Source organism: Mercenaria mercenaria, chromosome 16 (genome assembly GCF_021730395.1).
Source record: "Mercenaria mercenaria strain notata chromosome 16, MADL_Memer_1, whole genome shotgun sequence".
Classification (NCBI taxonomy): Eukaryota; Metazoa; Mollusca; class Bivalvia; order Venerida; family Veneridae; genus Mercenaria; species Mercenaria mercenaria.
The window spans coordinates 60,123,552-60,145,989 of NC_069376.1; the positions used below are offsets into that span (position 1 = coordinate 60,123,552).

Sequence of the window (22,438 nt, forward strand, 5' to 3'; positions counted from 1 at the left end):
CTTGATGTACAGTGTCCACTTATGATTGTGAAAAACTGTTGCAAGTTTTAAAGCAATAGCTTTGATAGTTTATGAGAAAAGTTGCCTTAAACATAATACTCAACCAAGAAAATGATTTTCTAAGTCCAAAAGGGGCAATAATTATTGCAAAAAGCAGGATGGAGTTATGTTGCTTGCTGTACAGGGTCAGCTTATGATGGTGAACAAGTGTTGCAAGTTTCAAAGCAATAGCTTTGACAGTTTAAGAGAAAAAGTTGACCTAAACATAAAACTTAAACAAGAAATCTGATATTTTCTAAGTCCATAAGGGGCCATAAATCTTGCAAAAAGCATGATGGAGTTATGTTTCTTGCTGTACAGGGTCAGCTTATGATGGTGAACAAGTGTTGCAAGTTTTAAAGCAATAGCTTTGATAGTTTAGGATAAAAGCTGACCTAAACATAAAACTTAACCAAGAAATCTGATTTTCAAAGTCCAAAAGGGGCAATAATTCTTGCAAAAAGCAAGATGGAGTTATGTTTCTTGATGTACAGGGTCTGCTTATGATGGTGAACAAGTATTCCAAGTTTCAAAGCAATAGCTTTGATAGTTTAGGAGAAAAGTTGACCTAAACATAAAACTTAACCAAGAAATCTGATATTTTCTAAGTACAAAAGGGGCCATAAATCTTGCAAAAAGCAAGATGGAGTTATGTTTCTTGCTATACAGGGTCAGCTTATGATGGTGAACAAGTCTTCCAAGTTTCAAAGCAATAGCTTTGATAGTTTAGGAGAAAAGCTGACCTAAACATAAAACTTAACCAGGCAACGCCGACGCCGACGCCGACAACCGCTCAAGTGATGACAATAACTCATCATTTTTTTTCAAAAAATCAGATGAGCTAAAAAACATCAGAGAACGTAAAAACTGTCCTATTTTTATTAGCAAGTAGTACTTCTGGTAGTATGTGGAGTTTGAACGGATGTAAACATCTCAATGGTCAGTTGCTATTGACATTTTTCACTGAAAGTAACCTAGTGGTAAGAAATTGAATGCATATCAAGTACACACATCTAATCACATTAAAATTAGAAGATTGAGAAAAAGTTGTCACCATGGATCATTTTTTGTCTCGAAATGATTTCAACGTGCCCTATTTTAACGAGTAAAACCCCCACCTGCAGAAGGGAGCAGCCCCCTCCCACACCTACCCCACCTCGGCATATTAAGCCGAGGGTCAATGACTTATGGCATGGATCTGCATAATGACAAAATCACTCCAGCTACACGCCTGAATACACATAAAATAATGTTAGCTAAAGCTTTGTACAGTTCTAATATATACATAAATCAAAGTCTGCTAAGGTTTTGTCAGATTCTAAATCATACTTATAAAGAAACAAAGCTAATAAAAGCTATAAATTATACTTTCTCTTGCCAGTCCAAGAACAAAGCTCACTGTATGTACTCACAGTGATCATTTCAAACAATCTGTTGACAATTAATGCTCCAAACATTTCAATAATTTGTAGATTACATTAATCTTATACGATATAAAGCCACTTTTGAAGATTCAATAACAGAATAATGTGAAAAACATTACAATAAAACACAGTTTGCTCCAGCATTGACGGCTCAGGCACTAGATTAATGTGAACCTCCACCATTTTCTTTATATTTTCTTTGTTCTGTTTGCTTGAATTGGATTCAAGTGAACACTGTCTTGTGTTTCATTATACTTTGAAATTCTTCAATTCAGCACATAAAGTTTGAGGACATTGTAAAATTTAAAGATCTGTAACACCCACAACAAACTAAATTGTACCGTAACTGGATACTCATTTTACACTAACAGTATTTCACAGCAAAATTTTTATCATCAAAATAAAGCAAAATACATGCAAGAAAAGATCACTTCAAATAAACAGCAATCTGTCTTTGGTATGAACGTTTCTAGTAAATGGCTCTTGCAGTAGCTTACATTAATTTTGTTTTCTTTTCATGATTTAATGTCACTTTAGGAACAGTATAACTGTACAATCATGTTAATCTTAATGGTCAGGAAAGCAAACCAGTGTTCCTGGATTCTTTACCAGAACTACCTAATTCTCTGCATTTTACAGAAAATTTCCCCATGTGCATCTGAGAAGGATAATTGGCTTTTGGTGGTGTCAAAATGTATTAAATGGTAAATTTAAAATTTAGACAATACTTATAATATTGTAACAATACTAGCTGATACAGTTTTTGGCAACTACTACAAATTTATCTTATCTTGGGTTTTACTTTATACCAAAAGTACAATATCAGATCTACTTATATTTTCTTAAAATTTCTATATACTAAATGTCCAGAGATGCCAATTAACTTCTCACTTATTCATACTTATTTATTTAGCTGCTAATTTGAGCCCCTGTATTCTCTATTTTCATATTTCTGCAACAATTTCTTTTTGACACAATAACAGTATTTTTTGACAAAATAAGTGCATTTTTTGGGGACAAAACAACTACATTTTTTTCCAGCAAAACAACATTTTAGATAACATAACAAAAACTTATTACAGTTAAAACTTCATCAACAAACACATTCATATCCTACCTTTATCCCTAAGGACTGTAAACAGTTCAATGTGATGAAATACCAAACAAATCTCTGCTACCAAATCAGGTTTACAAACATTCTAAATCTTATACTTGAAAGTTTGTGTGACATTATCATTTTGTTAAGTAAAATTTATGAAGACATTGTCTAGAACAAAATTAACCAAATCTGTAAGGATCAATTGTATATATAGTTTTTAAGTCACATGTATTTTACTTAATTCAAGTGGTGATTTCAAGATTTTGATAGTAGTGGAAGACCCAAGGTGCCCCTATACACATTTCAGGCAAAGGCAGGTACCTGGTTACAACCACTGATCTTCAGCACTTTCTCACATGAATAAGTGGTTTCTAGCCCACTGCCATGAAAGGAAAGTGATAAAAGCTTATATACATTAACCACTTGGCTTTGGAGTATACTAGATGGCCCTAAAGTGCTGGTTAGCAGATCATTGGACTGTATCATTTCAGTTTAATAAACAAGAAACGCGGCAATGCCACGAAACCAGGTTTTCAACACTTTTCATAAGAATAAACAAGAGTGCCAGAATGTCACAATATACGCCCGTCACAGCAAATTTCTTTACTCTAGCACCTGTATTTGCAGATGTAATTTTAATTTTGTGGTTGTTTAGTAATCACTGTAATTCTTTTGTTTTTCTAAGTCCACAAAAAAACTCCTTACCAGGTAGAGATACCTTAAAATTCACCTAAAATTAGAAAGTAACAACTATGTTGTACCACAGAAAAGTGGTCTTGGTTTTTCCCTACGGTCAATTATAAAAAAGTTACAATATAAGTTATTTATAGTAACAACTAAGGGAAGTTAATCTAAAAAAAAAAAAAAAAAAAAAAAAAAAAAAAAAAATAAAAAAAAATAATTTTAAGTCCACACAGAAATCCTTACCAGGTAGAGATTGGTCAAAATACACCTCAAAATTGGATGTAACATGCATGTTGTACTACAGAAAAGTGGTCTCGATTTTTCCCTACGTCTAGTAATGAAAAAGTTACAATATAAGCTATTTATAGTAACAACAAAGGGAAGTAATTCTAAAGAATGGAACTGCGCAAGACACTTCATCTCATGATGGTGTATAATTGTGCCAAGTTACATCAAAATCCCTCTATGCATGAAGAAAATATGCTCCGGACAAACTTTTCATTCTTGTATCCTTTGACCTCTAAGTGTGACCTTGACCTTAGACCTAGGGACCTGGTTCTTGCGCATGACACTCCGTCTCATGATGATGAACAATTGTGCCAACTTTCATCAAAATCCCTCCATGCATGTAGAAGATATGCTAACCCTAACCCTAACCTAACCCTAACCCTATATTTAGTAACAATGACCTTGACCTTGATCCCAGAAACCCCAAAATCAATCCCAAGCTACAACTTTATATAAGTTTGCTATACACCAAGTTTCATCATGATAGCTCATTCCTAAGTTAAGTTATTGACCGGAAACCCTTTTTCTATTTTAAGTAACAGTGACCTTGACCTTGACCCAGAAACCCCAAAATCAATCCCAGCCTTTGTCTTGATATAAGCTACATACATACCAAGTTTTATTCAAATATCTTTACCGAAACAAAAGTTATTGACCGGAAACCTTTTTTCTATTTTAAGTAACAGTGACCTTGACCTTGACCCCAGAAACCCCAAAATCAATCCCAGCCTTTGTCTTGATATAAGCTACATACATACCAAGTTTTATTCAAATATCTTTACCGAAACAAAAGTTATTGACCCGAAACCCTTTTTCTATTTTAAGTAACAGTGACCTTGACCTTGACCAAAGAAACCCCAAAATCAATCCCAGCCTTTGTCTTGATATAAGCTACATACGTACCAAGTTTTATTCAAATATCTTTACCGAAACAAAAGTTATTGACCCGAAACCCTTTTTCTATTTTAAGTAACAGTGACCTTGACCTTGACCCCAGAAACCCCAAAATCAATCCCAGCCTTTGTCTTGATATAAGCTACATACATACCAAGTTTTATTCAAATATCTTTACCGAAACAAAAGTTATTGACCGGAAACACCAATTTGACGCCGACGCCGCCGCCGCCACCGCCGCCCGCCCGCCCGACCGACATCTACCCCAATCTAATAACTCAGGTTTTTGTTGAAAACCTGGTTAATCACTCACACAATTTTAACATTCTCTGACATTGCAATATAATCAATTATGAGCTGTCTATAAAGTTGGCCAAGGACAAAAATCAAAATATAAACAAGAGGGCCATAAGGGCCCTGTATCGCTCACCTGACCTATTGACCTAAAGATCATCAAGACAGATTCATTAAGATATGGTCATAAATGTGGATTTAAAGTGTTAACTAACTTTTCCTTTGATTTGACCCGGTTACCTAGTTTTTGATCCCACATAACCCAGATTCGAATTTGACCTAAAGATCATCAAGATTAACATTCTGACTAAGTTTTATGAAGATACAGTCATAAATGTGGCATCTATAGTGTTAACAAGCTTTTCCTTTGATTTGACCTGGTGACCTAGTTTTTGACCCCACCTGACCCAGATTTGAACACGACCTATAGATCATCAGTATTAACATTCTGACCAAGTTTCATTAAGATATGGTCATAAATGTGGCCTCTAGAGTGTTAACTAGCTTTTCCTTTGATTTGACCTGGTGACCTAGTTTTTGACCCTACATGACCCAGATTCAAACGGACTTTGAGATCATCAGACCAACTTTCATGAAGATACAGTCATAAATGTGGCCTCTACAGTGTTAACAAGCTTTTCCTTTGATTTGACCTGGTGACCTAGTTTTTGACCCCAGATGACCCAATATCGAACTCATCCAAGATTTTACTGAGGGTAACATTCTGACCAAGTTTCATTAAGATTGGGTCAAAATTGTGACCTCTAGAGTGTTAACAAACTTTTTCTTTGATTTGACCCTACATGACACAGATTCAAACTGGACTTTGAGATCATCATGATTAACATTCTGACCAAGTTTCATTAAGATATGGTCATAAATGTGGCCTCTAGAGTGTTAACTACCTTTTCCTTTGATTTGACCTGGTGACCTAGTTTTTGACCCTACATGACCCAGATTCAAACTGGACTTTGAGATCATCAGACCAACTTTCATGAAGATACAGTCATAAATGTGGCCTCTACAGTGTTAACAAGCTTTTCCTTTGATTTGACCCGGTGACCTAGTTTTTGACCCCAGATGCCCCAATATTGAACTCATCCAAGATTTTACCGAGGGTAACATTCTGACCAAGTTTCATTAAGATTGGGCCAAAATTGTGACCTCTAGAGTGTTAACAAGCTTTTCCTTTGATTTGACCTGGTGACCTAGTTTTTGACCCAAGATGACCCCGTATCGAACTCGTCCAAGCTTTTAATGAGGGTAACATTCTGACCAAGTTTCATTAAGATTAGGCCAAAATTGTGACCTCTAGAGTGTTAACAGTCATATTGTTGATGACGGACGGACAACGGACACAGGGTGATTGCAAAAGCTCACCTTGAGCACTTCGTGCTCAGGTGAGCTAAAAACAAGAGGGCAATGAAGGCCCTGTATTGCTCACCTGACCTACTGACCTAAAGATCATCAAGATTAACATTCTGAACAAGTTTCATTAAGATATGGCCATAAATGTGGTCCTTACAGTGTTAACTAGCTTTTCCTTTCATTTGACCCCATGACCTAGTTTTGACCCCACATGTCCCAGATTAGAACTTGACCTAAAGATCATCAAGATTAACATTCTGACTAAGTTTTATGAAGATATAGTCATAAATGTGGCCCCTAAAGTGTTAACAAGATTGTCCTTTGATTTGATCTAGTGACCTAGTTTTTGACCCAACATGACCCAGATTTGAACTTGACCTACAGATCATCAAGATTAACATTCTGACCAAGTTTCATTAAGATATGGTCATAAATGTGGCCTCTACAGTGTTAACTAGATTTTCTTTGATTTGACCTGGTGACCTAATTTTTGATCCTACATGACCCAGATTCAAACTGAACCTTGGAACCATAAAGATTAACATTCTGACAAAAATTCATGAAGATACAGTCATAAATGTGGCCTCTACAGTGTTAACAAACTTTTCCTTAGATTTGACCTCTGACCTAGTTTTTGACCCCAGATGACCCAATATCAAACTCCTCCAAGATTTTATTGAGGGTAACATTCTGACCAAGTTTCATTAAGATTGGGCCAAAATTGTTACTTCTAGAGTGTTAACAAGCTTTTCCTTTGATTTGACCTTTTGACCTAGTTTTTAACCCCAGATGACCCAATAGTGAACTCGTCCAAGATTTTACTGAAGGTAACATTCTGACGAAGTTTCATTAAGATTGGGGCAAAATTGTGACCTCTAGAGTGTTAAAAAAACTTTTCCTTTGATTTGACCTCGTGACCTAGTTTTTGACCCCAGATGACCCAATATAAAACCCGTCCAAGATTTTATTGAGAGTAACATTCTGACAAAGTTTAATTAAGATTGGGCCACAATTGTGACTTCTAGTGTTAACAAGCTTTTCCATTGATCTGACCTCGTGACCTAGTTTTTGACCCCAGATGACCCAATATCGAACTCGTCCAAGATTTTATTGAGGGTAACATTCTGACCAAGTTTCATTAAGATTGGGCCGAAACTGTGGCCTCTAGAGTGTTAACAGTCAAATTGTTGACGACGGACAGACAGACGACAGACACAGGGCGATCACAAAAGCTCACCTTTGAGCACTTTGTGCTCAGGTGAGCTAAAAATGAAAACAATAACTAGGCTATTTGATAAATTTTGACAAAAATATATATTTAAAGGGACACAAAAACACTACTGTAACAGTTTATTTTGTAAAACTGAGCTGGTTATGGTACACTGTACAATCCCTATAAACATTTGAGTTATTTACAACCTATGGTTTTCCAATCATCTTCAGTTTCTGCAAGCTACTATGCTAGCTTTACTAACCTCCAGTTTGATCTTGGAGACTGTAGCAGTTGTGCGTGTGGTGGGCATGTTGTAACCTGGTAACTCAGAGCTCTGTAGACTAGATCTTGATCCCCTGGAATACACAGCACAGTCTTTTTCACTTCATTCTTTCATTTTCATCAAATATTTCTGTAATATTTATAACTTCCTGTGGCGTTAATTTCAGGAAAAACAAGAGCTGTCTCCGCAGGATGACACATGCCCCCGATGGCACTTTGAATGAATAGTTATGGCCATTGTTAGAGTTTAGGACCTTTGACCTACGGAGCTGGGTTTTGCGCGCGACACATCGTCTTACTGTGTCACACATTCATGCATAGTTATTTTAAAATCCATGCATGAATGACAAAGATATGGACCGGACATGCCCATCAATGCACTATCATGAAAAATGATCTTTAACGTCTAAGTGTGACCTTGACCTTTGAGCTACGGACCTTGGTCTTGCGTGTGACACGTCGTCTTACTGTGGTACACATTCATGCATAGTCATTTGAAAATCCATCCATCGATGACAAAGATATGGGCCGGACACGCCCATCAATGCATTATCCTTTAACATCTAAGTGTGACCTTGACCTTTGAGCTACGAACCTGGGTCTTGCGCAGGACACGTCATCTTACTGTGGTACACATTAATGCCAAGTTATTTGAAAATCCATCGATGACAAAGATATGGACCGGACACGCCAATCAATGCACTATCTTTTAACGTCTAAGTGTGACCTTGACCTTTGAGCTACAGACCTGGGTCTTGCGCACTGCACGTCGTCTTACTGTGGTACACATTCATGCCAAGTTATTTGAAAATCCATCCATCGATGACAAAGATATGGACCGGACACGAAAATTGCGGACAGACCGACAGACCGACAGACTGACAGACTGACAGACCGACAGACGGTTCAAAAACTATATGCCTCCCTTCGGGCACATAAAAAACAGTTTTATAACTTGAGCTTTAATCTTCCTTAAGCTGCAAATTTCTCCATAATTAGAATCTGAGTTTTTGCTAGGATATATTTTTGTGGAAAAGTAAAAAAAGAATGAAACTTTATCCCTAACAAATATACCTGGTTTTACAGTTCTCATAATCATGAACTAGAAAGGGTAATCTATGAAATAAGTATGCCATTTTCAGCATGTTATGCAATCACTTAACTGTCAACTGTTCTGCAAAATTGAACTGAACAAGGTTACCTTAACCTACAATATATATTTCTCTAAGTATATATATGTATTTTAATCTCAAGGAATATTAGCAGTATAATTCTGCAAGTAAATTAATGCTGTACAGGTCAGAGTTATCCAATGCAACCATTCAGCCATTAACAATGAACCATCCCTCTCTTGGGCACTGATGGGTCAGGCACCAGGGCTGACTTGAGCAATTCCCTTACAGAAGAAAAAGGCCTGCTGCGTACTCTTGCTGTGTACATACAGCGTATATGATGCGTACATGATGTGTACTAAAATCAAGGGCTTTAAATAGTACGCAGGATATACACCGCACATACACCGATAGTACGTTTGTAGTACACTTCTGACATGCAAATGAGCTCTGCCGCGTACTACTTGCTGCGTACATGCTGTGGACTACATAGTACACAGGATGTACGCTGGAGGAATTTAGTATGCGAGAAATAGTACACAGCATGTACGCGGCACATACACTTTTCACATGCAAATGAGCCTGCGGTGTACTACCCCTGCGGCGTACATGCTGTGTACTCTTGCGGCGTACATGCTGTGTACTCCTGCGGCGTAAATGCTGTGTACTCCTGCGGCGTACATGTGGTGTACTCCTGGCCAGAGTCCTGCGGCGTACATGCTGTGTACTCCTGCTGCATACATGCTGTGTACTCTTGTGGCGAAACTGCTGTGATAATGTAAATTCCTTACCCCACCAACTTTCGTATGCAAATGCTGATCATTTGGACAGAAAAAAACCAAAAAAAGATAAGTGACATGCATCAATAAGTATTTACCCTTACCAAAATAATGTAGATTGATGTTATCAAATAAATTAGTATGCTTTTCTTCATCCACTTTTCAATGAAATAAATCAATTTTTGTACCATGTAATTTGGTAAACATTTGAAGAAAATGGCGTAACTGCATCAAGGGGAAACAACTTTAATGCAACTAAATATAGTGTTGTGATTTATTATAGACGATGTGTGCGTAGTATGTATTTATTTTGATTAAAATCCATCTGAGAACAATCTAGGACTGGAATTATATAAGCATTTATACACTTTTACATCCGTAAAAAGTAGCGCACCAAAAAATTTTGGATTGATTTTTTCCAATGGGGCGAGCGCAATTAGCCAAAAACGTTATGAAAATATACGAGCGGCAAATCCGATGAACAACTTTTTAATTTGGTGAGGCCTTAATGAGTTAACATAATGAGCATTAAAGCCTTTATAAAACATGATAGAATGGTGTTTTGCTAAAGAGTATTAAAATAACAGTGAGAGCTATTAATTCTTCTCATTCGGGCGCTGTTGAGGCATTATCTTGGTAATTATTTCATGTATTACAAAATGTAATGCAGCGAAGTTCAAATAAGGCTTTTCAATTATCAGGGTGCATGTACCACGTGACTTCTTCGCTAATCTGGGGTGCCAAAAACATGGCGGATTCCTCGATAAAGGTAACATTTTCTTAAATATCTTTTCACCAACCTGTTCAAATGAAAGGAAACATAGATGAGTGCCGTCTCATATGAAAATCCGACACTCGGCTACAAGTTTTCTGTCTCAAAGTCCGTTCGTTTTCTCTAAAAGTGCAACCGCGCAACTGAAGTGAACAAATTTGATGATGTTAAGACGGGGGACATTTTGGCAAATTCAATAGATAAACCCTTTAAGAGGCCGTAAAAGACTAATTTGCGACACGGATATTTGTACGAGTATTGTCTTGACATATACACTTTAAGAAATTACAAATTAAAAGCCTTCGGTAGCTTCCGAGGCCGATTTATCAAATTGCTAAGCAGGGGTCCGTTTTTCTTGATGCTAAGACGGGGGCTTGATTTAAAGATTTGTTATTGAAAGTCTTTTGTATTTCATTAACCTACTTCATTTAAGTTTTCTCCATGTTTATACTGCTTACTGTAAGAAAAATTTCGTTATATGTGTAGTAAAATTCAAATGGTTATGACATATGAAAGCTTTTCGCCGAGTGTAAACTGTGAAATTTTACCTATTAAAGGTGAACTACTTAGTACTTAATTTGACTGAATTTATTGAAAATGCACCAACTTTCACTTTATGTGCTACATTTCTAGGTCGACTAAAATGTCATGTCTAGATCATTCTTTGTAACCTTTGTAACAAATACTGTTAAGTTTTTGAAAAAGCAACAGTTTATATTTAATTCTATTTCAGTCGCGTTAACTTTGAATTCTTTTTTCGGCTGAATGAAATACATTTGCGCATCTGACATTAGCGTCAGTAACAGATGTCAAAAGAAATCGGAAATTGTACTGGTTTCGTTGGTCATAAAATGTATATGTTATTTCCAGATATCTTACTTTAAGACATTTTGTTCGGAATGTCCATTTTGGTTTAAAAAATATGAAATATTATTATCAATGTGGAAAGGCATATAATTCCAGAAAAAGCCTTCTGCGTGGCTTTATTTCCAGAAAGAGGCGACAGAAAGCATGAACCTTATAATTGCGGCAATCGGTCTTTCCCGGTGAGACTAATAATATTATTACTAGTATATTACGACCTTACATTGGCATATATTAAGCACTGCACATTTTGACCATCTCCGTTTTACTTCTAGAAATTGTTTTGACTATAATGTGGATTACTTTACATCTTTCACAGCTGATATGCGGTGGTTTGCAGGAGACCGTAAAGGGTGGATATTTTGGTCCTGTGTTTCAATGACCCTTAATCATTCCCACACAGTATCCTTTGGTGTCCAACTTCTCATTTTGTTGTATCGAATAGCCTATACAGTCCACAGAATATCATTTTACTGAGCCTGTAAAATGTCCAAAGTCGTTCGAATGAAGTACTGGCCTGCGATGTATACGCTCGAAACCGATTCTCATCTTTTTTGTAGATCGATTAATATACATGTAGGTTTAATTCTTTTTCTGTGTCATTTGTTTTTGCAACAACGTACTGAGAAACTTGATAGTGTCAACGTTTTTGCATGCATTTATAAATAATTTTACCTTACTCACAACTTATTTGTCTTTATTTATTTTTCATTTTATGAAAAACGCCAGTTGTATTGTGATCAGTTTATCGAACCATTGTTCCTGGGAAAAAACCGGCACCATATTCAAATCTTCTTAAAAGAAATGTCCACTTTCTTTCATAAGAGACATAGTCGGTTTCGGGCTTCGAATCATGGTCGTCTGTGAAAGAGATCTTACAACTCGACAATTGAGGCGGTCGACCTCTTTATAGTATGATTAAGTATCAAAATGATCACTGCGTCTATTTAACCTGTAATGTGTTTTATGATAAATATTGGCCCTGAATTATGTTTTCTTTTGTTGTAATTCAATGGTTTAAAAAAAAGTTCTTTAAACTTTAACCTTCGAACATTTACTTTGATTTCACAACACATGTGAAGAAATTACCAGCACATAAGATTGATAATTCAATACATGTATCTAAATAACATTCTTAAGGCTTTGAAAGTATGATGATTTATTTCAAACTGCAGTTCAGATATATATTCCAACAAAAGCGATAAAAACAGCACACAATTATGATCTAAAAAGAAGAAAAATTGAGATTAACATTGCTGTGCAGATTCTCAACCATTTTCAGTGGTTGCCTTAAGAAGCAAAGCAAAAGTAAGAACGGTTAACATTTTAATAATTAGAGACCTGTTTCAGCTAGAGTTATCGAAAGTTAAACCAAAGAAGCAAACTAACTTAAACAATGAAGACAAAACCAATGCGATAAAAACAGACTTACTATTTTTCCAAAGCCTACCTGGAAATGTAATAAAACTATTAAGATAGGGTGTCACCCAGGTATTGAAGTACTTCCGAGTCGTTGTATCCTAGGAAGCAGTTAATTCTTTGAAATTTGAAGTTCCCGATTTGAAGCCATCTCTACTTTGACTTGTTTAACATTTTGTGTCATTTCCTATGTCTTTAACAGTTGTTTTGTCCCTGTATTTTTCAGGACTACATTTCTTTGCGGAAGGATTAAAAACTGTTCCAGACTGGCGCCATGACAGATGTGGGTTGGAAATCATAAAGAGTGACTGAATACTTTGATATGTAGCAAAGAAGTTCATTTTTGATGATAGTGTGATTTATTGACAAGGACATTATTAATCTTCAGATATACAGAGCTCTCAATCCTGTAAACTTGTTGTGAAATTCGCCTTTGAATCCATGTCAAAAAGTGCTTGCTTTACTATACAGCAAAGGAGAAATTGTACCGGGCCGACACCATAGAGTGAAAGTTGGTGATTTTTTCATTAAATCAGTCAAATTGAGTATTTCACCTTAGGTAAAATTTCACAGTTCACAGTCGGTAAAAAGCTTTCATTTGTCATGACCATTTGAATTTTAACATACATACAACGGGATTTTTCTTATAGTAAGCAGTATAAACATGGAAAAACTTAAATAAAGCGGGTTAATGAAATACGAAAGACTTCCATTACCAAATCATTGAATTACGCCCCCGTCTTAGCATCAAGAAAAATGGACCCCTGCTTAGCAATTTGATAAATCCGGCCTCGGAAGCTACTGAAGGCTCTTAATTTGTAATTTCTTAAAGTGTATATGTCAAGACAATACTCGTACAAATATCCGTGTCCCAAAGTAGTCTTTTACGGCCTTTTAAAGGATTCATCAACTGAATTTGCGAAAATGTCCCCCGTCTTAACATCATCAAATTTGTTCACTTCAGTTGCGCGGTTGCACTTTTAGAGAAAACGAACGGACTTAGAAACAAAAAACTTGTAGCCGAGTTTTGGATTTTCATATGAGACGGCACTCATCTAGGTTTCCTTTTATTTGAACAGGTTGGTGAAAAGATATTTAAGAAAATGTCACTTTTACCGAGGTATCCGCCATGTTTTTGGCACCCCAGATTAGCGAAAAAGTCACGTGGTACATGCACCCTGATTATCCAAGTTAGAAAGCTCCAGGATTAATTCAAAATGAAAAAGAATATATTTTTACACTGCATGCAAGGTGCAGCTCAGAAATCACCAAGATGTAAGCTTCACAAATGAACAATAGTTTGGCAAATTTTCATTGTTCAGAATACCGGTAATCTGAACTACTCTATACTATTAAGATAAAAGTTACTCGGAAATCAAGTTCTTGCTTCCAAGAAAAAAAAATGTACAAATCCTTCCTGCATGAAGTGTACTTCAGACTTTTACCTAAAAAAATTCAAAGTATAAACACCAAAAGAAAATTAACAAGTCCCTCCCGCGTATATGAAGTTTACTTCAGACTTTAACTTATAAAAAAAGACAAAGTATAAATGCCAAAAGAAATTGTACAAGTCTTTCCCGCGTATATGAAGTGTACTGCACAAATTTCAAAGTATCTGCGGTGTACATGCAGTGTACTATTTTCTTGTACAAGTCCCTCCTGCGTACATGCAGTGTACTCCTTAAATTTTCAGAGTCTGTGCTGCGTACTTGAAGTGTACTAGTGACCTCATGCGTACATGCTGTGTACTCGTCGAAATAGTACGCGGCATGTACGCAGCATGCGGTGTATGTAAAATTTACTCCTCTGGCGTACTACTGTGTTCGCGGCATATACACAGCAAATACGCAGCATGTACGCCACAGAGGCTTGCTTCTGTAAGGGTTCTTGTTAATTTCCTTATATTTTCTATGTTCAGAACTCATGATAACTTGAAGATTTTGCTCATCCCCTTGTGACTTGGTGCTTTTTGCAATTGGTGTTTTACTATATTTGTAACATCTCCATTTAAGGCAGTGTGATTGTTCCATGGTAATCCTTTGTTGAACATTAGTAACAAATATGAAGTAGTAACACAGAATAAGCTTATAAAACAGACCCGAATTTAAATTTTCTAAGTGTAAACTGGCAGCTACCAAACCCATTATCATGAACTGGAATCAGTTAATTTCTCCAAAGCTGATCTATATTGTCTCCAAAGTTGCTCTAGATTAATGAAATCTTACATGTGTCAAATAAATGTATAATGTAAACAAAACCAGACACAGGTTTATATATCTGGTAGGTCTACCAGTTATTCACAGCTAAGATCTATCTACTACAACTGAGTTGCCTTTAACATAAATTGACTGTTTATTATAACAAACAAAAAAAACTTTTACTGTCAGATTATCACCTCTCAACCATGAGATTGCAAATACAAGTCATTCTAAGGTCATATCGGCATATCTTCATATGATATAGGTTCTAATATTCTAAAGCTAAATTTCGAGAACATTCTTGAAAGTCAGGCATCTGATTGGTTGTTAATGAACACAATTTTGGAACAGACCAATGATAATGTTACAGTCTTAGACTGGTTCTCAAACTTTGGTTTCATTATCTCACAGCTTGGACTGTGTTTTGTGTGGGTTGAATAAGTTTATGGCTTTCTTCACAATTAAGCTTGATTAAATTGTAGAAACTAAACTAAAATCTATTTTATCACACTGAAAGAGATGACAGCTATTGTGTATCGAGCAGACCAGGCAGTGTATATACTTATTTCTGTAACAAACAGAGGTTCAGTGTTATTGAAATGAGTTTGGGGACCTGTCTCAAATTTCCATCACCTCAATAGATGTTTCTGAGTATAAATTTGAAACTGACCAATGGCAAGGCTGTATTCTATGACTGGTTCCCAAACTAAATATTACAACCTCTAACCCCAGCCTTAACTTTAATATAGTTGTTATATCAATGAATATTTTCGAAGTATAAAAAAAATAACACTTCTGTTATAAAGCATCATAATGTCCACATGTGATCTAAAGATGATATTCCAGGTACCGATACTACTGTGGCAATGTAAAGAAAAGGAGTACACCTATTTTCTACCAAATTTACAAAATGTTTCAAACTATAAAAGGACTCTAACTTGAGTGAACATCTTCACAGTATCAAAATTATTGTACAATACTCTGTTTCCACTATAAAGTAAATTGTTCAGGTACTAATGTGAAACCTGTGTCAGTGTAGTGAAAGGTTGATCTATCAATGTGTTTTCTCCTTTAAAGTAAATTACCTTTCCAATTCAAGCTGTTTTCTGAAATTTGATTTCATCAAAATCAAGCACATTAAATTTTTATAAATGTCCAAAAGAACAAGAGGGCCATGATGGCCCTGTATCGCTCACCTGAGTACCATTGCTCAAAATGATATGATCAAGTTTTGACATAGAGCACACAGGCATACACATTAAATATCATTAGCTAATTTTGGCTCTTTCAGGGGCCATAACTCTGGAACCCATTATGGGATCTGGCCGGTTCAAGACAGGAACCGAGATCTTATAGTGACACAAGTTTTGTGCAAGTTTGATTAAATTCAAATCATAAATGAAGCTGCTATTGTGCAGACAAGGTCAAAATACCTAATTCTAGCCCTTTCAGGGGCCATCACTCTGGAACCCATAAAAGAATCTGGCCAGTTCAAACAAGGAGCCAAGATCTTATGGTGATACAAGTTAAAAATTGTGTGCAAGTTTGGTTAAAATAAAATCATAAATGAAGCTGCTATTGTGCAGACAAGGTCAAAATAGCTAATTCTGGCCCTTTCAGGGGCCATAACTCTGTTACCCATAATGAAATCCAGCCAGTTCAAGAAAGAAACCAAGATCTTATGGTGATACAAGTTGTGTGCAAGTTTGGTAAAAATCAAATCATAAATAAAGCTGCTATTGTGCAGACAAGGTCAAAATAGCTAATTCTGGCCCTTTCAGGGGCCATAACTCTGTTACCCATAATGAAATCCAGCCAGTTCAAGAAAGAAACCAAGATCTTATGGTGATACAAGTTGTGTGCAAGTTTGGTAAAAATCAAATCATAAATAAAGCTGCTATTGTGCAGACAAGGTCAAAACAGCTAATTTTGGCCCTTTCAGGGGCCATAACTCTGGAACCCATAATGGGATTTGGCCAGTTCCAGAAAGGAACCAAGATCTTATGGTGATACAAGTTGTGTTCAAGTTTGGTTAAAAACAAGAGGTGTCTCCATAGGATGACACATGCCCCCGATGGCACTTTGAATGAATAGTTATGGCCGATGTTAGAGTTTAGGACCTTTGACCTACAGACCTGGGTCTTGCACGGGACACGTCGTCTTACTGTGTTACACATTCATGCCCAATAATTTTAAAATCCATGCATGAATGACAAAGATATGGACCGGACACGCCCATCAATGCACTATCATGAAATATGACCTTTAACGTCTAAGTGTGACTTTGACCTTTGAGCTACGGACCTGGGTCTTGCGTGCGACAAGTTGTCTTACTGTGGTACACATTCATGCCAAGTTATTTGAAAATCCATCCATGGATGACAAAGATATGGGCCGGACACGAATGCATATCATGAAAAATGACCTTTAACGTCTAAGTGTGACCTTGACCTTTGAGCTACAGACCCGGGTCTTACGCGCGACATGTCGTCTTACTGTGGTACACATTCATGCCAAGTTATTTGAAAATCCATCCATCGATGACAAAGATATGGACCGGACACGAAAACTGCGGACAGACTGACAGACCAACAGACGGACAGATGGTTCAAAAACTATATGCCTCCCTTCGGGGGCATAAAAAAATCATAAATGAAACCACTAAAAAGCAGACAAGAAATTGTTGATGGACGGACGGATGCACAGACTGACGACGGATGAAGGGTGATCACAAAAGCTCACCTTGTCACTATGTGACAGGTGAGCAAATAAAAGAAAGATGTCTCTAAACTTCAAGGTTTCAGGTAAAACAATTGCATCCTGAATGTAACATTTTAACACCATTCATTTTTGTCTTAAATGTAAAACAAATTTTGTTTAATTAATGTATTTTTTTCATTACAGTTTAAACCAATTTTGCCTAGTTTGTAGTTCTGAAACTACCAGATATAAGACAAAGGCATTCAGCAATTCACTGAAAAACATGTAATTAAATGTACTCACATGTCACTGCTAATGTCACTCTGAGACCCGAGTATCGGGGCTTCCCCGTCCCTGTATTCTTCACCTCCGGTACGTCTCCTATCGGGATATGCTGTCATAGCAGATGAAAATTCCAACTCAACCTCATATTCTTTCATACCTGCCAAATACCTGAAATAACACAAATTTTGATAACTACTACAACAGTTGAAAAATGCATGCACATTAAATATGTTACTCATATTTTATCTTGTACAGTAGATTCAGTATCCATATTAAAGTACTGTTTGATCTAACAATTCTGTATTAGAATTTTTCTAAAATATGTTTCTCAATTTTGCAACAACCAGAAATGTACTATATATCATTCTATGGTCTGTTTAGGTGGCTATTGGGATTTCTTTTATAGTTGGGATATCTCTGACAATTTACTTTTTTAGCAAAAATTGTATTTCTCATAGGAAAATCCCAGTGAAAATGCTAGTCCATATTTTTTTTCTTTTTACCCTGCTCCATTTTCCCCCTGCAAAATAGCTACTTGAACAAGCTGCTCTGCCTTTAAGGTTGAGATTAATTAACAAAGAATTGTAATATTGTATCTGGAATATACAATTTATAGAACTTTGGCTACAAGCACATAATTACAGTGAAACACCGCTCGCTCGAGCATGGATGACTCAAGCACCCGGGCTCGCTCGAGCAATTCATATGGTCCCGGCCAATTTCCTTCTATTTTCTATGTGAAATTACCATAGATGGGTAGAGCATCGATAACTCAATCGCTCGAGCATGACACCTGGTCAATGTGTATTAATTTATTTTTTGTTTCTTCTGGCAAACTCAAGTAGAGGTGTCAAATTTTTTCACACCTTTGGGGGTCAGAATGTATCGGTTAATTTAACATTTTCACACACCGTGAAAATTGCGTGGTCTACTCCCCATCTATCTTAGATGTTTGTTTGTCTGTATATTTCATCTTATAAAGAGATTAATTATTGAAGAAAAGTTTTATTGATCAAATTTCGATTAGTTACTTATTACTTAAAACATCTTTTCTTCGGGATCGATAAGATAGTTATAAGATCCTAGTGTTTTAATCAGTAGTTGTTTGCATGCAAATTAAGAAAATAATAAAGCCTTTTCATAAAACTGAGATGATAATTCTGATATGCACTTGTTGATAAATAAAAATAAAAAAGTCTGAGTTGTTTCTTCACATGCCATTTACAAATTACATGTTGAAACGTCTACCATAGATAAAGTTTGTAATATGTTTTGTTTTTTTTTTAAAATGTCACAAGTATGTTATTATAACGCATCACTGTTTACTCTGAAAATGGTCCCGATGACAACTGGTAAAGCAAACTTCGATTTTCTCTATACGTTGGTCAATGTATGAGTCGCTCGAAATGATGGATAACTCGAGCATTTTGCTCATCCCCTTGTGACCTCGAGCGAGCGGTGTTTTACTGTATTATACAGCTTGCAATACCTATTTCCAAATTTAATGAAATCTGAACAGCAACATAACGCACCCAACATCCAACAAAAACAGAAGCTTTATGAAGCTGTAGTAGCGTATCAGTCCTCTGGTCTGGATATAAACCCTATTTGAATGTTAGTGGTATTTAACCACGGTCTCCAAGGTCAGAATGATGATAAGTCCATATAACAAAGTTTTCGAGCATTGTTTTGACATGACAGGATCATAACTTGATTTGTTTGTTTTGTTAGGTTTTAATTTGCACCAAGATGAATATAGGTAAGCTTCTAATGGTGGTGGAAGTTCTCACATTTCAAAGTAATAAATCCATAAAAAAATTTAAAAAGTTACAGTTACCTTGGTAACTTGACAATTTCAAGGTAAAGGTTACACAGCCAGTGGTCAAGTTCACCAGAGATAAGCTGCTCAATTATCTCATGTTTCTCAATCTGAGGGTCCATCTCTCCACGGAGGAACGGAACTCTGTACCTGAAAACAGCAACAAGTAAAACTTTAAAGCTTCAATCTGAGGGTCCATCTCTCCACGTAGGAACAGAACCCTGTACCTGAAAACAACAACAAGTAAAACTTTAAAGCTTCAATCTGAGGGTCCATCTCTCCACGTAGGAACAGAACCCTGTACCTGAAAACAACAACAAGTAAAACTTTAAAGCCTCAATCTGAGGGTCCATCTCTCCACGTAGGAATGGAACCCTGTACCTGAAAACAGCAACAATTAACTAAAACTTTATAGCTTTAATCTGAGGGTCCATCTCTCCACGTAGGAATGGAACCCTGTACCTGAAAACAGCAACAATTAAGTAAAACTTTAAAGCCTCAATCTGAGGGTCCATCTCTCCACGGAGGAACGGAACTCTGTACCTGAAAACAGCAAAAATTTAGCAAAACTTTAAAGCTTCAATCTGAGGGTCCATCTCTCCACGTAGGAATGGAACCCTGTACCTGAAAACAACAACAAGTAAAACTTTAAAGCCTCAATCTGAGGGTCCATCTCTCCACGTAGGAATGGAACCCTGTACCTGAAAACAGCAACAATTAACTAAAACTTTATAGCTTCAATCTGAGGGTCCATCTCTCCACGTAGAAATGGAACTCTGTACCTGAAAACAGCAACAATTAAGTAAAACTTTAAAGCTTCAATCTGAGGGTCCATCTCTCCACAGAGGAACGGAACAGCAAAAATTTAGCAAAACTTTAAAGCTAAATTTAACTTGTAAAATTTTCATTTTTCAGACAACTACAGCATGTCAAAAGTAATATATTTACAATCATACTCCAAGGTTTTTTAAGATTTAACAATTTTCTTGTTGCCATCTTTAATTTCTTTGCAAGCATTCAAATCATAATTTGTCAAGAAATTAATTTACACTAGTACAGATTAAGAACATTTCAGATGGAACAGTAAAGTTGTGTCAGTTTAACAGGACTTTTCCAGAAATTCATTGTAATATCAGACACTTTTAAAGTTGAAAAGAAGATAAAACACAAAAAGTCATCAATCAATATTTTTTTTTATTTTTTAAGTTTTACAAATATGATTTAATTGTACAAAAATATAAAAAGTATTTTACACATATTGTTTTTTTTTGTGTGAATAAAGTGTCGGCAGATTTTCCACAAATTTTACAACTTATACAAGGTCTGTTTTTCTTAAATATAAAAACTGCTTACAAATTACCAAATTCCATTTTTTTAACAATCACTATTTAACAACTGTTTTTCCCATTTCCAAAAAAAAAAATCTTAAACTGGAGGCCTGTACCTTTAACCTTTAGCCTGCTGGCGTCGAGTTATTTTGCCTTTACGACCAGTGCAGACCAAGATTAGCCTGCACATCCGTGCTGGCTAATCATGGTCTGCACTATTCGCTATTCAGTCAGTAAATTTTCAGTGAACACAACACCCCTTTGAATAATGAATGGTATTGCCCAAACTGAATGATGGGCCAGTCCATTTTAGGAACTTAGCAGTGTAAAGGTTAACACAGTTATAGCAGAGACATACAGCACTTACTTTCCTTCTATGACCTCAAACTGAGCATCACATATAGGTGCGCAACCCCAGGCAACAACCTTGTCTGTCGACACAACAGAACCTCTCAGTAGGTACAGCTCAAACACAACCACCATACCTGGCTTCAGGGACGCCTTTGATGGTAACACAGTAAACATGCACTGATCAAACTAAAAATGGAACAAAAATGTCACATGAAGTAACACCAGATCTTTGTTTTTGTTGGATTTAATGTCACACCGACACAACTACAGATCATGCTTTTGATGGTGGAGGAAGACCCAAGGCAAGGTGCCCCTTAATGCATTATTTCATCACGGGCGGGCACCTGGGTAAATAGATAGATAGATTTATTTCTGTGTAGAATGTACATGTTCATGGCAATATATATAACAACATACAGATAACAATGAACAAGTAAGCATGTTAAACAAAGCCATCTCATATACATTATATTTTTCAGTAAACGCTGATCTATGAATTTTTAAAACATAGCAAAAAAAAGATAGCAAAAAAAGATAAACAGATTTTAAAGATCTGTCTATCCAGTTTACAACTTTGTAATCAAGTTGGTAACAAACCTTCAGTTCCACATTGTGGAAGCCCCCCTCATGGTGAACAGGGGCTGTAGCCGCTCCCCAGTGCTGGCCCTTCATCTCACTCCAGCGGAGAATGTTACCCCCGAGCCTATCATACAGTGATACCATCATTACATATCTACCCCCTGAAAAAGGCAAAAAGTTTTTTTCTATATCTAATTTCACTGGAACTAAATTTTGAGGTTTTGTCCAAAGTTGCTAGTGAATATGCAGATTTCAAAGTGGAATTAGTTTATTCTTTGGGATTTAGATCAATGAATGGCGCAATTAAGAAACTGATAAAAACAAGGAGCTGCGTTCAATAAACGCTTGATGCCCCGGAGGCATCCTTGTTGATACAAAGCAACCTAAGTCCAAAACGAGGTCAAGGTCAAACTGAGGTCAGGTGATGTTTGAAGATGAGGAATGGTCAAAGGTTACATCTGCATTAGTATCAAGTCATTCTAGTAAGGGGTATTGATGCTAGACGAAACGGTCCCATTTGGTTAACCTCGTACGGACGGACGGACAAAGGAACAGACGGACAGGACAATCACTATGAGCCTCCCGCATCAGTAGATGCCGGGGGCATAAAAAGTTCGTCACAAACAATAACGACTTACCAAATTCGT

At 36.4% G+C, this 22,438-nt stretch overlaps 1 protein-coding gene across 4 annotated transcripts in view; it reads right to left on the minus strand.

Annotated features, from left to right (window-relative positions):
- The window catches only part of LOC123539694 (uncharacterized), a 46,401-nt gene that overhangs the window by 16,791 nt on the left and 7,172 nt on the right, over nt 1-22,438 (minus strand). The window contains exons 9-15 of one of the 4 annotated variants that reach the window (XM_053527205.1): nt 21,810-21,952; nt 21,229-21,398; nt 19,552-19,683; nt 17,733-17,882; nt 15,815-15,835; nt 7,566-7,659; nt 2,581-2,595 (exon numbers count right to left, since the gene is read on the minus strand). In XM_053527205.1, coding sequence (XP_053383180.1) covers nt 2,581-2,595; nt 7,566-7,659; nt 15,815-15,835; nt 17,733-17,882; nt 19,552-19,683; nt 21,229-21,398; nt 21,810-21,952 — 725 coding nt within the window. The remainder of the gene's footprint in view (nt 1-2,580; nt 2,596-7,565; nt 7,660-15,814; nt 15,836-17,732; nt 17,883-19,551; nt 19,684-21,228; nt 21,399-21,809; nt 21,953-22,438) is intronic. The other 3 variants (XM_045324419.2, XM_053527206.1, XM_045324420.2) reach the window with 3 other exon arrangements.